This window comes from Lemur catta, chromosome 19, assembly GCF_020740605.2.
Source record: "Lemur catta isolate mLemCat1 chromosome 19, mLemCat1.pri, whole genome shotgun sequence".
Lineage (NCBI taxonomy): Eukaryota > Metazoa > Chordata > Mammalia > Primates > Lemuridae > Lemur > Lemur catta.
The window spans coordinates 3,844,292-3,861,731 of record NC_059146.1 but is presented as its reverse complement, the minus strand read 5'-3'; the positions used below and the strand labels follow the sequence as shown (position 1 = coordinate 3,861,731).

The window sequence follows — 17,440 nt, the reverse complement described above, 5'->3', positions numbered from 1 at the left end:
GCCACGATATGCCATCAACTAGCATATTAAGGTAAAGTGACAGGCCCAGGCTGTCAGAACAAGACAAGCTTCAAGACTTTTTTCAAAGATTTTGGGAAATTTATAAGTGTTTTTTGCAATACCTTTATTTGAAGGCTTTGTCACAATACACTGCCTTTCAATGGAGTATTTCGAGAAGGGAGAGGTGGAAGGGAGGGTGGAAGAAAGCTCAACTTGTCTGTTCCATGAGCACACACTCAGCGGCACCTTTTTACATTCCTTTATTTAAATGATATATTTGAAGCTGAACGTGCTGTCACACGACAGGCGTTTGCCTTTGCATCTCCCACACAAATCTTGACGATGGGGCCGTTTGGGGTCCACATGTCGAAGTTTTACTGGGCAGGAACATCTAGTTTGTTTACAACTCTAAAAAAATTAAAGTACATGCAGAAGATGAGCACTTGATTTACCTGGGATTTAGTTATTTTCCTAGTCCATTCAGATACTAAGCAGACTAAGCGAGGGCCTGTACACTACTGTCTCCATCTCTACCCAACAGTGACAGTTCGGGACAGCAGGTGTTTAAGCAGACTGTAGTGGTGCTGCATAACATTGGGTTCAATTCTAAGTTGTGAAGTTTCTTTGGAAACTTCCTCTAAGAGGAAGGGCAGGGGAAGGGTGGAGAACAAGTGAAGGGTGAATTTAACAATGAAAGCCAAGAACAGAGTGGCTAATGCACCCTACACCTTAGAAACATGTTCTGCCCTGATCTAAGCAATTCCAAATGGCTTTGCATACTTAGTTTCTCTCCACCACCGTAGGGCGTTAATGCTGCCAAATTATCCAGCTTGAGTCAAGTACACTGACTAGGGCTGTCTCAACTGGCAATTCAGGCTCCTTAGCTGTGTGAGACCAGGTGAAGTTAGCTCCTTCCTCTTAATCATTATCTAAGCCCCTTAGAGCCCAGTGCTAACAATAAGCAAGCAGCATGTTAGAAGTTAACCCCCCATAAAGCCAGGCAACCTAGATTTATCTTAAAGCATCCCTTCCTGAGCTCTCGGGCAAGAAAACTTTAGCCTCCTGTGTGCTCAGGCTACATACTCCAAATATACACTTCATAAAAAGCATTTGGGTAAAATAGTCAACCTCTACCCTCATCAGTAGAAAAGTAGTTTTCATTTCGCTTCCTCTTAGACTCTAGGTAGCAGGTAAGGCAAACACCCTTCCGTATTGCACGTAAGGTAACAGTTTCAACAGAGGTTACGTGACCAAGATTTGCAAGGGCAGAAGGAAGCTAACAGAGGCCCTGTTTTCTAGTTGAATATTATTCCTACAACTCCTAGCAAAAGAACAATCAAAACCTAAGGTCTGGGAACCTATGTATTTTTGCAGATGCATTCAAGAAACTGTACCAGAAGCCTTCTACCACAACCCAATTCAGACAAAATGAAAAACATTCGGCTTACTTGACAGGTGATATCCTCCACTCGGTAAGGGTTGTAAGACTTCGGACAAGTTCTGCAGAACTGTTTGAAGTAAACCTGTGACGAGAGAGAGGATAACCTTGAAGCAAAGGCCCTTGACGCTTTTGGCAAGAGGATGCCCATTATGTGGCGTTTCTTACCTTGTTAGTGCCCTGTACACACCACACGTAAGCGCTCTCCCATCGGATGTTGCAGTCCTTGCAGTGGTAATAGCCGTATTTCTGTTCTAAGAACTGAACAGGAGATCAGAATTTAACCAACACGACACCTGAATCACCCTCCATTTCAGAAGCTGGGAAGGATCTACTTTACTTGCAATCGGCAACTTCATTCCAGCTCATGGAAGAAAGCAGTGTCAGGTCTGGGTAAACCTCTACAACATAGTGATTGCGCCAACGGCATACTCGAGCAAATGAGCACAGGCCCAGAAGCGTTTGTACCAGATTAACTTAGCTCATAAGGCTGGTCGACAGCTGAATAGGCATTTCCCCCTCAGATAAGCCAAGGAAAAAGCCAAACATCCAGGGCTCTCTGAAGCTTGGAATTCTTTAGGTGGAGGGGGAGATTTTCTGATAAATTCTGACCTTGCAATACACATATATGAAGGTTATTAAGCTAAAGGAAAGGAGTAAGACCCTGCATCTAAGATACTTCAAGGCATTCACCCAAGTTCTCTATGCTGCTGCTTAATGACTACCCAGCAGCGGTGCTGGGAAGCTAGGTTGTGGATAAAGCCGTGATTTATACGTAATATGAAGTACAGTAATATCACCTTGTTTTCAAGTTTTTCTTCCCTCCCAATGAGGGCCAAGTTAGAAACAAGTTGTGAATGTAGGCCTTTGGGGTTAAGGGGAGCTCTGGGGAGCACCTAGCGCGATTCCACAGGTGAGCAAACTGAATGGGATCCAGGAAGACAGACTTGCCCAAGGTCACACACACAGCCCAGGCGTGGCCCAGCTGGAAGTCCGGGCCTCTTGATTCACTTAGGGCCCCCCACGCCCCTCCCTCCCTAAAAAAAGCCATTAGCAGCCGGTGAAGGCTGTGGAAGAGACCGCAAAGGGCTACCGGGGCCTGCTGTGCGTGTGCCGCAACCCTACAGGGGTCAGCCTGCGGGTCCCACGGGCAGCAACAGCCCAGACGCGTTTGCAGCGTCGGATTTCGGAGTGGGGACGCTTTAAGAAGCCAGGCAAATGCCCCAGCTTTCCAACGGACTGTCAGCGTGCAAAACAGAGACAAAAAAGAAAGTGTAGAGATGACCAGGATCCCCACAGTCTGGCCGACAAGGGCTTTGCCACACTCGGTGGGGAAATGGGACAGGGGTCGCTGGCAGTCGCCTCTCCAAGTTCGCCTGACGTCCTGCCGTGCGCCCGCCCGCTCCGGTCACCCGAACGCGTGGTCAGGACCAGGCGCCCGGCGCCAGGGTCTTGCAGGGCAAACGTGTTTGAACGCGACACGTGCAAGGCGACCCTGGCCAACCTGTGGAGCAATCGCTGCGAGTTAGGCTACCGCAACGTGATCCTGCTACCGGGGACAGACGACGCCTGTCGTTGTCAGCGGCTGCGGAAACGCACACAGATGGGGCCCGCGCCGAAGGAAGCGTGTCCCCGACTACCGGGGGCCGAGTGCGCGGAGGGGGACCCACACCTTCAGGCGTCCCTCACCTGGAATCGCAAGCGCTCCTTGCCCTGCTCGGGGCTCTTCAGCGACGACCTCTCTGCGGTGGCGACCGTCTCCCCGCCGTCCCTTCCGTCCCCGCCGCCGTCGCTGCCGTCCGGGGCCCTCCCCGCCGGCGGGGGCCGTGCCGGGCTCCTCGGCGGTGACAGCGGAGCCGCCTCGCCCACCTCGGCCTCCCGCGCCGCCGCCCGGGTCGCGTCGTGGTCCTCGGGCCGCGGGGGCGCCTTCCTCGCCGACGCCTGTCCCTGCCCCGGGCCCTGCGCCCTCGCAGGCGGCGACCCTCGCTCCGCCGCCGCCGCCCCAGGCCTCTGCTCGCCCGCCCCGGCCTCGGCGGCCTCGGGGACTGCGGCGGGACGGCGGGGGGCCGCGGACGAGTACACGGCGACGGTGCGCGGGAAGCGCACGGGCTGCGGGCCGCCGCCTGTCGCGCCCTCGGCGGGGCCGGGGCCGGTCGGGACGCCCGGGTCGCCCGCCCTGCGCAGGGTGCGGCGCCCCAGCGAGCACTGCACCGCGGCGTCGCTGCGCGGGTTCACCTGCACCGCCGCGTCGCGGCTGCCGGCCCTGCGGGGGCCCGGGCTCGGGCTCACCTGCGACAGGAGGGCCATGAGCTGCGCTCGCTGGTAGCTGTCGAAGAGCTTGGCGGCCGCCTGCTGCCCGAAGCCCGGGAAGGACGCCGCGGTCGCCCCCGCGGCAGAGGACGACGACGAGGCGGGAGGGCAGCCCCGGTCCGCCGCGCCCTTGCCCTTGGCGGCCGACGGGTAGGGGTAGGGGTAGGGGTACGGGTAGGGGGGGCACGCCGGGAACACGTAACCGTCCAGCACCTCGTCCCCCAGGGCCGCCATGTGCGCAGCTCCAGCCGCTCCCGCACGCCGCCCGCTAAATAGGCCACGCGCCCGGGCGGAGGCGTGACCGGCCCTCGCGGGGCGCCCGCCCCACCGCCGCCTGCTGTCCCCGCGTCCTCGCCGGGGCCTTCCCTGGCCTGCTCGGTACGGAAATCCTCCACGCCCAGGGGTCGGCACAAACACCCTGAGACATCTGGAAAGAGGGCTTTTTTTTTTTTTTTTTTTGAGATAAAAGTACTGATTTGTAAGTGAACCAAGGTGCCCGAGCTGAGGAGGGTTTCAGCGAGAGAGATTTATCATCTGGATTAGCTGAGCCAGGTGATCCCCATACCCTGATTGTCCCAGGTGTCTGGAAGGCGAGGCGGGGTGTCTCTGGCTAGTTGAGCGAAAATGCCAAGGCTTGGGAACTGCTGGGGCTCTGTAGCCTGTTATCTGGGACCACGGTTTATCTGAGAGCTGCCGAGCCGTCTACCCACCGGGCTGGCGCAGTGCGTGCGCGGGGCAGCGCCCAGGGCGTCCGCGTCTAGGCTAATTGTTTCCTCCCCTGGACTATATCCCTCCCACCCGTGACCGGGTACCGTTTAGCTCTATTCCTGGGTGGATGGTGGTTGTACAAAATTTCCTCACCAAACCATCTCTGCAAAAGATAAATTGATTTGAGATGAGTTTACATAAAGGCAGACCAATTGAAAAGAAAATGCTTTGTCCACTAGAAAAATGTTGGTGGTTCATTACCAAGAAGTAGATATCAGATCAAGTAATCAAAGACATTAATGTAATTTATCTGTGGTTTGATAGTGGTTTGACAACAAAGTACTGTGTTTCATTGTTTAATTGACCTGTTTTGGAATTTTTCTGAATACAGGTCAAAATTCAACATTATCAGGTATTTATCAGTTGAACAAGCATACTTTTTTTTTCAACAATTACATGAAACTCAGTTATGCCTTACAAAGATAGTGTGTTTTTACTCGTAAGACAGGGCACCAAAATTCTACATTCCCAAGGCCGTTTTCTAATAGTTTCTATATTTAAAGCAGTCATAGAAATTGGTAATGGTAAAAATCAAAAAGCACTTTTAACGAGTTCAGGCAACACTTGAGCTGTCCCAGGTGCAAATCATATTACAACATTGATCTGTAATTTGTGAAAATGCTTGGTTAATACACCAACGAACCTTAAAATGAGAAGAGCATAATTGTTACATGTATGATAATGTGAACCGGTTGTTATCCTTTATGTTGTAAACCATATGGACTACCACAGGCCATAAATATGAAGTAATAGCTCAGCAAGTTAGAAGCTCCCGTGTGTCTCCGTGTTCAGAGAGAGGTCTGGGCGGTTTCCATCATTATTAAATTATCTGCTTTCACTGTGCCATAGGAAGTGTCTGCCATTTCCTCTTCTTTTAGTTTCTTATAAGAAATATCTGTATCTTCATCTTCATCTAGAGGATCTTGCTTGTGCAACATTTCATTTCCATACATTTTGTATATTAAAACAAAAATCCCTGCTTCTGCAGACTGGAAAAGGGCATAGAGCAAGGGAAACATGTACATGCTTCCTATGAGTTGTGGTGGAAAGGCCAGTTTTAGAATGGCCGTGCAGAGCTGCACATTCTGACTCCCCGTTTCCAGACAGACAGTCCTCTTGCAGTTGGGTGGAAGACGGAAGAGAGCAGCGAGGCCGTAGCCTGAAGCGTAGCCTGCCAAGGGCATAAAAATTGCTACCACGTACACGGCTGCAGGGATACTTGCCAGCAGTTCAGGTCCTAACATAGTGCCGGTCATTATGAAAAGGACCACCAGAGTCACTAGCATAGACCACAGGGAAACCTAGTGACAGAAAAGGGATAGACAAGCCATCAGCAATGAGACAGCTGAAGAGGAAATCAGGCAGGAGAATCCTAAGCTCTGGGAAGAAGATGCCCGTCTAGTCTGACACCCAACACAAAGTGGAGATCTTTGACAGAGCATTTCTGAAGATGGGTAGGTCACTTCTTCAGGAGGCATGCAGACCTATGTCTCTAATTGTGTGGCGGCCTGCCCTGATGTCGTGACAATTTGCCTTCTAGAATCTCTAGCCGTTGACCTGCTATAGGCCCTCCGCACAACACAGACCAGCTGAAAAACAGCTCTTCGGAAGTTTAACAACCAATTAGCAGGGGAAGGCTACACTTCTCCAGGCAGATTATCCCCAGACTTTCAGCCTCAACCACGGAGCTTTGTTTTGGTGTTCTGACTGTTCTGAGCATGCGTTTAATTTGTGACCGTGCCCCTTATAAACGGGACAGTTAGAATTGAGCCGAATACCCCAGGGCTGATCTGATGAATAGAGTGGACAAGTGGATGTTTACTTTCCCTGAATAAGCCCCCACGTTTTCCGTAAGAAATTAGTTCTTGTTTTACACCTGAAATAAAAAGCTATTAAAATTTATGAAATTTATTGTGTGATATTTTTAACCTTCAACATATTTTATATTGCAGAGGATTGTTAGCAATATTGAAACAGTTGCCTACTCTTAGATGATGTAAGAGAAAAAAATGTAAATATAAGATGTGAAGAATTCCTTGCAATTTTGAAACGCCACCCTTTTTCACGTGTTCGTGAGAAACCTCCCATCCATAAGTTTCTAATGATGCTTAGGAATTATAATACATGGACTGTAGATATAGTACAACTGGCTTCTGTGTAAAACGTGTCATCTTGATGTTCTGACTGGTACATTTCACTCATTGAAGTAAAACAGGCTGTGTCAACAGTAAGATGGAAACCTGAAAATTCCTCTCCTCTTTCTCCTTCATATTGGTAGTTAACTCATTTTCTTAAATGGGGAGAGGGAAGGGAAAGAGGTTACAGATTCAGAGAGAACAGCTTAAATGTTGCTTCTGGTTCCCTGGATGTCTGGGAGGAAACCCTTTTGCTGCCTGTGGGACTGGCATATACTTTATACTCTTAAAAATTATTTAAAGTTTATTTGGGCTGGCCAAAAATTCTACCCTATCGGAACGCTGAAATAATTATTATATAAGGTACACATACTACAAACGTACAATTGGCAGAAACCAACTATTACAAATCAAAATGTTTATTAGATTAAATTTCAAAGTGTGTCACATTAAAAGCATTAATAAGAAATCTGATTCTTCATTTTGAAAATATTGGCTTCAAAGTCCCTTTGAACTATTTTAAGTCATTTGTTGAGCATTGATATTGAATGATTGAAAGCTCATTTTAAAGTGTTTGCAAAAGTATAGCAACTATATAACCTATATCTTAATAGTGTGCTAATTAAAGAATAGGGGTAGGTTCACCTTAAATTCAAAGGTAGCCAATCTAATTGACTTGCCTATTAAATATATCTCTTCTATTTTCAGTGTATAAATAGCTCATTTGATTGATTTTCTTGTAGATTTCCTAAGGTTTTATAGTAAATGCCATCACATTAATAATGTTAGTTTAAAGAATATGCTTAAATAAGTTCTTAGTACATCTTATGTATATGGGTAGATCATATATAATATGTTCACATATAGATGTTTATTATGGAGCAGGATAAAAGTCTTTTACTCAGGGCTGGATATATGTATAAAAAAGAACCCTCTGCATTTCATATTAATAAAAGTTGACTTCTCTGTGTAATCAGATTACTTTAGAAAATAAATTAATATAAGTAAAACACAAGAGATTATGCCTTAAATCTACATAATTGAATCATTGGAGCAGCTCTTTTTCTCTTCATTTGTCTAAAGAAATTTGCCTGTGCATTTTATAGTAATAGTTACATATTTGGTTAACTTCTTAAAATGATCATTGTATATGCATTTTCACTACTGTTTTGGAGTTTTCAAAGAAAGCTTAATTTACAAAGATTAAAGCAATATTGGACATATCGTGTAAACAATAGAAATCCCTCATCTTTTCACTAGCTCTACAAACCATATAAAATATTGCAATGGGGAAGGAAAAAGAAACACACACATTTAGTAAGGGCAATAAAATCTACATTATTTATCTAAGACCCAATTTTATTTTGTGCTTTTTTTTTAATTTTGTGCTTTAAAGCCAATATTTTATGTATTCTATTATATTGCTACAATATAACTTTTCGATTACTTTTAGTCTTATTAGTGTCAGCTTATTTTTTTAGAAATTAATTAAGGAACCTAATACAGGGTTTCTCATAATTAGAGTACCACTTTTGAAACTATGGTAATGCATTTCTAAAATATTGCACAAATTCTATTAAAACAATTGCATTGAATTTGCTTTGATTTTTACTAATATACAGTTAGTGGAAAATACGTTGCTATTCAATTGCACTGTCATCTTTCCCCTGCCCCCATGACTTGTTTATTCCCAATGAGTACTGATACTTCTCTTAACACTGGTTTTCAGTAAGCTATGTTTTAATTCGAGCTATCATTCTAGGAATCCCAACAGGTGGAAAAGATCTTTGTTGCATAAACTTTTTTTTTTTTTTAAGTTTATCCATGCAAATACTGCCAAGTCCTTTTCTTCCTTTCCTCTCTTCCCCAAACTTCCTAGCATTTCAGCTGTGGGTCAGAGCCCAGGGTCTCGCCAAGCTTGTATGTAAAGGGAAGAGGAGCCTTACCTTCACGATGTAGTCAGCCACCCGGTTGTATTTGTAGCGAATGAAAACGCCCAGCCCAATAGGGATGAGAGTGCTGCAGAGAGTCAGGGTCACAGTCCCTAGGGGTAGCAACTGCACCAGGGGGGTGTTGATCCAAGCCCGGCTGTAGATCCACAGGCACAGGGGCATCAAGACCAGGGCCAGAAGCGTGGAGGAGATGGTCATGATGATGCTGCACAAGGGGAATGAGAAGTCAGAATGGGCTTTGAGCCGAGGCGCCAGCCAACCTTTTCCCTGCCTGTTGGGTAGAGGGGAATGGGGGAGACTGTAAGTCCCCCAGGCTGAAGTCTGGGGAGAACTTACTCCATCCCGGGGAGTGCCAAGGGAGCAACACATCTAAGCCCAAGGGAACCGTGAACCCGAGGCAGGAAAAAAATCAGTATCTCAAGACTGCTGCCCTAGGCTTTATAAAGCCTATCGAGTCTGGTGGATTCTGAGGACAAGGAGTGTTTTCCTTTTGCTTTTAATCCTCCCAAGCCCCCTGCAGTGTTAGACATGGCAAGGCTGCCGAATGCTACTTGTTGGATTGAACTCAACTACACCGCACTCCGTATGAGACGACTTTCTCTCTAGGGCCAGTAGCCCTCCTCTGCCTTTCTGTCTCCTGCGAGTGCTACGCCCGACTTCCCCCCTTCTCTTTGTCCCCACTGGCTGGAGACCTGTGCGGGTCGCCCGGCCCTGGGGGGGTGCTGAGAGCGCCGAGGGCCGCGCTGTGGGTGAGATGCCAGATCTCGCAGCAGCTCTGTCGCCGTCTAGATGGCAGATCGGTCCCCTTGCAGCTCAACCTGTCCGGGTCCACCTGCCTTCTAACCCCGGCGTCAACACCCTCCCCTCTCCGCTTGCCTCCTCCGTCCTCATGCCAACCACCTGTCCTTCCTCTCTCCACGGCTGTGAGCGCGGGTGGCGGGGATGAGAAAGCTGCCAAAGGGACAGACGCATCCATACCTGAGGTTCATGTCGCCGTCAACCAGCAGGGACATGAGATTGGAGAGATTCCCGCCGGGGCAGCAGCCACACAGCAGCACGGCCAGGGCGGCCACCTCGTCCAGCCGGCAGGCGAGCGCCAGCAGGAAGGCCAGCAGCGGCAGGAGGCCGAACTGGCAGAGCGCGGCCAGCAGCGCGCCCAGGGGCCGGCGGACGTGCGCCCCGAAGCGGGTCACGTCCACGGTGCCGCCCAGGCCGAGCATGGCGATGCACAGGGCGGCGCCCACCAGCACGTTCAGCGCGTGGCTCAGCGGCGTGTCCCAGAACGCGGGCGCGGGCGCGGCCCAGGCCCGGGGGAAGCCGGAGGGGCCCGGGCTCGCCGCGCCCCCCGCGAGGCTGCCGGCCGTGTGCGGCTGCGGGGCCGGGGTCGGGCCGGGGCCGGCGCTGGAGGCGGGCGCGAGGGCCAGGCCGGGGCCGGGGGTCGGGCCGCCGGCGGTGGGCGACAGGCTGCAGTTGTCGGGCAGCGGCGGGGCGAAGAGCGGGGTCGCGCCGTCCGCGCCGTCCATGGCGCTGTCAGCGGGCGGCCGCGGTCCGGCCCGGCCTGCGCGGGGGCTGCGCGTCCCCTCCTGCCGCACGCGACCGCCCCGGGCCTGCGGTCCCTGCCGCCGCGGTCCGTCGGTCTGTCCGTCGGTCGGCAGCCGCCGGCGACTCGCTCCCAAGCCCGGCGCTGGCGTCCGCGACGACCCGGCCCCGATCCCGCGTCTGCGGCCGCGGGGCTGGCACCTCGCAAAGCGCAGCCCGGCCGAGCCCTGTCGCCGCGCCCCGCAGGCCCCGCCCCCGCCGCCCGGTCCCCTCCTGTGAATCACCAGTAAGTGGTTCTGAGAGTGTAGCCAGGGGCGGAACAAAGCCCTGACAAAGGACAAGAGGAGGAAAAACCGTGCCTGGCTGCGCTCAAGTTCTCTGATGGGCTCTGCCTCTTTGAAATCTGGGGACCCAGACACGCACAGTAGGAAAAAAAAAAAAAAACAGGCTTATCTACGCACGCACATGGCCATGCAAACGGTTCCAATAGTCTGCAACGCTAAGCATCAACAGGGAGGCTTGACGACCTATGAGCGATTCCCTGGTAGCATGACACAACATCTGGCTGGAAATTGCAAAGAATTGTTTATGATTTTTATGTTGTCTTAAAGTAGAAAGTGATATTAAAGAGGACAGCGAAGAGCTCGGCTGAGAAAAGTCTTCATGAAAAATGTGTGTTTAGGAAGTTATTGGCAGGTGGGGAGAGGTTATTTCAGCGGCCACAGATTTATGAAGCCTTATGACTAAAGTCCTGGCATTAGGATTAAAGGACTGAAGAGAAATAGAGTGCTGAGATTCCCTGCTTCAGGCATGTTTATCCCAAAACAAATCAAAGTCGGGGTTCTTAGGAATGGCGTCTCAACAACTTTAAGTCAGTCACTGGATGAATGTAGTAGGGAAAAGAACTCTGCTCACCAACCGGGCGGCACCTCTGGAGGAGGCATCCGGCTCTCTGCAGTGACCACAAAGTGACAGTCAGTTGAGCTGGGAAGTGAAGGCTGACAGCAAGGCTCAGTCTCAGCTTAGGGTTACTCTCATGTGGTGCCAAGACAGAGTGGATTCTTCCTGGGAACTTGTCCCTGCTCCCTTTCCTGGCACAGAGTGACTTCCATTGCCCAAGGGTGGCCTGAGCCCAGGCATTTGTCTTTCCTCCTCCCCAAATCTCATGAAAATGACAGAGAATATGAAAAATCAGCCTGAGTGCACAGCATATTACACTCTTCATCACAAACAGCTTATATGTTCTCCACTGGGCTATGAATCCCAGGAGGGCAGGGCTTCAACAACCATCTAGGAAAATAAGGCCCCCTTATACTTTTCCAAAACACTAGACTCCCACAACAATGAAGTGACATTTATAGAGCTTTGAAGGAAGTGGGTTGTGACCAAAAATATTTTTCAAGTTTTCATGTCGGTTTATGTAGGTAAAAGAAAGATATTCAGTTATACAGTGAACCATGCCACCCACATGTCACGTGAGTCTATCCAGGGAGACCTGGAGAAACAGACAAGATAAGGAGCCGGCACCGCTGAGCCTTCACTGTCCTGAAATCACACGATAAGAGGAGCCAAGAACACAAATGGCGGAGCATCCAGCTGAGGCCCAACCACAAAGACATCTCTCCTATGTGCCTCAGAACTCCTCCTGGTGCTAACGATATTAAAATCCACAATCATATTAAATAAGCAGTCATTAGAGGCAGACCAAGTCATGCAACTAGCTCCTGTCAGGGTTTGGGAAGAGACTCTGGAGGCAATTTGTGCAATGGGGCAAAGACTGAAAACAGAAAGGGCTGGGCTGGGATTATAAATCACCAGGATCACACTAAACCTGCAGACGTGGGGGCTCCTTGGGACCTGCAGACCCATCATCGGTTCTGCTGATGGGTTATTGTCAATGTAAAGAAAGCAGGTGTTCTGGCCTCGTCTCTTCTTTCTGGGAACACCTCAGGGTTAGGATTGGGTTTATTCTCTAGGTGTGATGACATTGGCGAAGTGGTTTGGGTCATTTTGCTTACCCCTTTGCCTCCTGTTTACTCTTGCTGCCTCCAAGGAGGGGCCTGGTTCACCCAGGGGAAGAGAATACACTGAAGGGAGAGATAACATAGTACTTGGAAAATATGCTAGCTATTTGGGGGAAAATAAATTTAGAGCTGTGGGGCAGAGCATATATCATAACTAGTTCCAGGTGAATTAAAGGATAAACCATAATAGGGCAACAAAATACTAGAGAAAACTATTGGCAAGTATCTCATTTTCGGATAGGGAAAATATTTCTAAGCCAAAATGGGACAGAAGAAATCATGATGAAAGCTCAGCAGATAAGAATACATAAAAATTTTAGATTTTGGTATAGCGACAAAACACCATTTAAAAAATTAAAAGCAAATTACAAAATGAGAACAAATATTTGCAGCATATATAAAGCCAAGAGATTAATTTATAAAAACAGTTTTATTGTGTTGTTTTATACGGAAAAAAGGCAAATGAAATGAAGAGACACAAGAGCACAAAAAGAAATGCAAATAGAAAATATACTTATAAAAATAGTCACATTCAATAGTTACCACAGAAATTCAATTGAAGCAATTAGATACCACTTTTTCAGCCTTGGAAAAGATTCAAATGGTGGCAAAGATATAATCAACTTGGCATTCTCTCATCTTGCCTGTGATATGCCCTTTCTGGAATAAAACTTACTCGATGACAATAGCCCTAAGAATGGGCATCCCTTTGACCCAGGAATGCTGCTTCCAGGTGTTTAGCCTAAGGAAACAATGAAGGAATTAAAAAGCAATGAGAGCTACATTGAGCACTTACTATGTACTAGATACTCTTCCAAGCTTTTACATGGATCATCTCATTTAATCTTTACAACAGTAAGGATGGCGTTCAAAAAGATTGGGCCAGTATCTATCAAAATATATTGGCCGATGGAGGACTTCTGCACTCTTATATTCTCTTTATCTCCCTGCACACCACCACCCTCCCCTCCCCCATAGAAACTGAAATAGTCAAACAAGTATATTGAGTATATACTGGGGTATTTTGGTGGGGGGCGTTGTTTATTTATTTATTTTTTCCAGAGACAGTCTCTAACTCTGTCACCCAGGCTAGAGTGCAGTGGCATTTTCATAGCTCACTGCAGCCTTGAACTCCCGAGCTCAAGCGATCCTCCTGCTTCAGGCCCCCAAGTAGCTGGGACAATAGGCGTGCACCACCATGCCTGGCCTTTACACTGGGTTTTAAGTAGTAAAACAGGTAAGTTTTCTAAGTTCATCGAAGCAGCTTGAATTACAGTAGTCTCCCGTTACCCGTGGTTTTACTTTCTGAGGTTTCAGTTTTCATGGTCTGAAAGTATTAAGTGGAAAACTCCAGAAATAAACAATTCAGAAGTTTTAAATTGCCCTCATTCTGAGCAGCATGATGAACTCTCATACCATCCCTCCTGCCCAGGACGTGGATCATCCCTTTGTCCAGTGTACCCACACTGTCTACACTAGCTGCCCATTAGCCACTTAGTTGCCAGGCTTGGTTACCAGATGGATTGTTGAGGTGTCACAGGGCTTATGTTCAAGGTACCCGTATTTTATTTCATAATGGCCCCAATGTGCAAGGGTAGTGATGGTGGCATATTGTTATAATTGCTCTATTTTATTATTAGTTATTGCTGTTAATTTCTTACTGTGTCTAATTTTTAAATTGAACTTAATCAGAGGTATGTATGTGTAGGAAAAGCATAGTCTATACAGGGTTAGTACTATCTGCTGTTTCAGCCATCACTGGGGGGTCTTGGAATATATCCAAGGATAAGGGGGGATTACTGCACAGTAATTTTTTTGGGCCACTTTTGTTGAGAGGAAGCTAGAAGGCTTTCTTTTAATAGAGATCTGCCAAACAGAAGAGTTGACTGCAATATTGCTTTTTGCTGGTTTGTATCTAAAAGCAACATGGCCTGGTAATACACTTGCTTTATAGAATTAAGTCTAGTTTACAGAATAAATGTCCATTTCTAACAACATTAATTACTCTTTAAGAATTCGCTAGTGATAGCTACAACCAAAGACTATTTTCTGTGTCCAGAAAGTATACCACTCTTAAAACACTAATCCACGATATTACATTTATACAATTGGCATGAAAGTCTGAATACTTTGTCAGTGAGGGCCTGGCTGTCTGCTCCTGGTGAATTCAAGCCTGTTAAAACCCGCTCAGGAGTGTCTGGGCGGCCTGGTGGCTGAGCCAGGCAGCGGTCATATTTGTGGACGCCTCACTGATACAATGGTCAGATGTAGCAAATCCGACAGCTCTTACCATAAAGTCTAAACGGAAGCCACCCGCTGCCTAAAGGACCCCCCTTCTGAGTCGTCAGTGATTGGTTGAGGGATGAGACCCCCAGACCCACTCTGGGCCCATCTTAATAGAGGCCACAGTCATCCTAAGCAGGGTTTAGATTTTAATGTCAGCTTGTAGGGGAGAAATTCACTTATAAGTAAAATTGGCCTTGAAAATCCTTTAACTACTCATAACAACATAATCATCTTTTTTCACCAAGGCCACAATGACATGCTTCCCCCAGCATGGGAATAGCTGAATACCAGGTAACGTGGCCGGGTTACATTTTGGGGCCGTGTCATATGAAATGACTCTCTGGATCTTTCTGCCAGATGTTCAGGCCATGACAAGCACCGGGCACTGAGGCTGACGTTGGGGACAGCAGATTCATATGTGCGGCTCGGCCTTCCTGTGCTTGATGGCCGGTGGCCACCGTGCAGATCAATGTCTCTTTCTCTCGTTTCTCCTGATTTAACCCTCACAACTGAATTTGTGCAAGTTAAACTGTTCATACAATGTGACTCCAGAAACCAACGTCCTAGCCCCAGTGGCTGATCCAAAGGGTGGGACATAATCCAACCCAGGCCAGTTGGAATCCTTCCCAGTGATTTGATTTTATTCTTTTAAAATGAGAGCCTTAGAAAGAGTCCTTTCCTCTCTAATTAAGAGGGTGGGAAATTGTGAGCTCAGAAACTGCTATTAACCATGGTTCTATTTTATGAAATCACCCAGACTGGGAGAATAAAGCCAAAAATAAAAGCCAAAATAAAGCAAGTGAGAGGGGAAGGGAGAAAGTGCCGGCAACACCAAGACCCTGTTCTGGTCCTTTCTAACAACGCTCCTCACCTGCCCAGTTACAAGAGCTATTAAATCTTCTTCTTTTAGTCAAGCTATTTGCAACCAAGAAGTCCCGAAATAATAAGACCATTTTCACTAAGTGGTAAAAAAATTGGGAATTAAATATCCAATAAGTTTACCAGTGGTGTTTGGGAGTCAGTCAAAGACTATTACTTTGTTGGTTTCAGGGTAACCCATATTCCCAGATCGCAGCCCCAAACTCACGTGGCCAGGAGAAGTATGGGCTGTGTTAAGTTGTTCCACAAAATAAGCAATTGCTAACAGCATAATCTGTCATCAGGAATAATGAGCCTTCCATACCTGGAGACGATCTTACTGTTCCTGAACACAGAGTTAACAGGTAGCTGTGTGTAACTCTGTGTGCCTTGTAACTAACCTAGCTTCTCTGTTGAGGTTATGTCGGTATCTCAAAGTGGGTTTGTGTATGGCTGTTGCTTCCAAACCTCCTGCTGCATTTTCTGTGGCTGTGACTCTTTGTGTCCTCACATGACTTTCCCCAGCCTATCCTGCTTGTTCTGACAACCGGTCAGATCTCATACTGCAGTCAGCTTTGTAAAAACACCATCTCATCAGCTCTTGAATCATGTGATTCAGTTGTGCACTTCCTAGTCCTTACCAAAAAGGCATCACCTGAGATTTGATTTAATCCAGGTCTTCCTTGCGTATTGTCTCCAAGTCCGTAGCAGAGAGGTCTCAGCCTTCTCCAGACCTGTTAAATGATTAACATGGGTTTGCTTCACGTGGAAGATTGTTTTCACTCTCTTCTCTACTCATCTTCTGTTTTTTAATCAGTCTCATCCTTGTTTTCACCTATCCTTTAACTTAACATTTCAACTTATTTTTGATGTACGTTTTTGAAGATTTTCCCGGGGACTTCACGTAACTACCTTTGCATGGCAGAAAGACTTAGGAGGCATTTGTCATCTGATAAACTGAAAAGGAAAAAACAATATCTACAAAGCTCTAGCAGGATATTAAACTGAGAATTTATTTGATCTAAATGTAAAAATAAAATCTCCAGGGATATTTTTCAAGGTTCACTACTGAAAAATTACCTTTTGTTGAGTAACCAGACAACACAATAAGAAGCAAAAATGAGATAAAAGCAAAAGAAGTTTTATTAAAATTAGACTCCACTAATTGGTTTGGATTTGGATCGTTTCGTTTTCTGTCACTCCATACAAAGTAGAAAAAGCATTAACATTTTTGAATTTAGGAAGCGTTACTTTGAAACATCCTTTAAAGGTAGGTTTCTCTTGGAATAATTTAAAACTTGTCCACTATACAGGAAGCGAATGATAGAAACAACCTCTTGCTCACTCGCTGGTGTTAGCAAAATTGTAAAGAATGTTGGTTTCATCTGATCCTAAGGAAAGACTGTGGTCTGTTGATAATTGCATATTTCATACATCTTTTCCTACTCCCAATATTCACCTGGTCTTGCCGTTCAGTAGATCTGAGACGGCAGATAATAATAAAAAAATTTATTACCTATGGCTGCTGCTTCCCAGCACCTGCCATTGCTGTCGTTGCCCTGCTTTGTCTAGAATATTGACTGGAGGCTAGTAGGGAGGGTCACTGCTTTCCATCCCCACTTCTGCAAAATCTTGCTTCATGATTTAAACAGAGGACTTAATGGGGGCTGGATATAGGGGGATTAAAAATTGGTCCTCACATTGTTATCATACATCCTCAGGCTCTCTCCTAGCAGCTGCCCAGATATAAGTGACTTTTCTAAAATACCTGGTATTTTGGAATATTTTGGAATTATATATATGTCTGTGCATAATATCTGTATATGTATTTTTCTTCTATTGCTCCAGAGTTGTCTATAATTAGTAGACATGGACTCCTAAAATTTCAGAGTTCTTTTTGAAATACTGTATTGTCACAACTCAGTTTAACAACTGTATATTAATCTCCCCAAATTTTGCTAGACAGTGAAACGACAGGAAACATTAACCATACGTGAGGTGTGTTTCACGTTCTCAAGGACGTTGCTGCTACCTGCAGTGCAAGGTGCACTGAGATGAACTGTCTACACTGAGGTCCAAACAGAGGCGGGAGCAGTGAATCCTGGCTGGGGAATGGGTGTCATTTACCAG

General features: G+C 47.1%; 2 protein-coding genes across 2 annotated transcripts; both read right to left on the bottom strand.

Moving 5' to 3' along the window:
- Positions 1-248: 248 nt before the first annotated feature.
- Positions 249-3,982, bottom strand: ZAR1 (zygote arrest 1). The gene is made up of 4 exons (XM_045532981.1): positions 3,128-3,982; positions 1,607-1,699; positions 1,449-1,523; positions 249-408 (listed from the first exon to the last, which is right to left on the bottom strand). Exons 1-4 carry the CDS (start codon positions 3,980-3,982, stop codon positions 265-267), a joined length of 1,167 nt encoding a protein of 388 aa, XP_045388937.1. The 3' UTR covers positions 249-264.
- A 1,049-nt stretch (positions 3,983-5,031) lies between these two features.
- On the bottom strand, positions 5,032-10,130 carry SLC10A4 (solute carrier family 10 member 4). Its single transcript, XM_045532980.1, has 3 exons — positions 9,582-10,130; positions 8,598-8,808; positions 5,032-5,817 (listed from the first exon to the last, which is right to left on the bottom strand). Exons 1-3 carry the CDS (start codon positions 10,124-10,126, stop codon positions 5,305-5,307), a joined length of 1,269 nt encoding a protein of 422 aa, XP_045388936.1. The 5' UTR covers positions 10,127-10,130; the 3' UTR covers positions 5,032-5,304.
- Positions 10,131-17,440: the final 7,310 nt, after the last annotated feature.

Bases quoted from the DNA above. Each gene is read 5' to 3' on its own strand.
- SLC10A4 (XM_045532980.1), bottom strand. From the start codon at position 10,126: ATGGACGGCGCGGACGGCGCGACCCCGCTCTTCGCCCCGCCGCTGCCC. The intron at 8,809-9,581 runs GTATGGATGCGT...CCCCTTGTGCAG, and splicing joins GACGGCGACATGAACCTCAG to CATCATCATGACCATCTCCT. The intron at 5,818-8,597 runs GTAAGGCTCCTC...TTCTGTCACTAG, and splicing joins TGGCTGACTACATCGTGAAG to GTTTCCCTGTGGTCTATGCT.
- ZAR1 (XM_045532981.1), bottom strand. From the start codon at position 3,982: ATGGCGGCCCTGGGGGACGAGGTGCTGGACGGTTACGTGTTCCCGGCG. The intron at 1,524-1,606 runs GTAAGAAACGCC...CTCTCGTCACAG, and splicing joins GTGTACAGGGCACTAACAAG to GTTTACTTCAAACAGTTCTG. The intron at 409-1,448 runs GTAAGCCGAATG...TAATTTTTTTAG, and splicing joins TGGAGGATATCACCTGTCAA to AGTTGTAAACAAACTAGATG.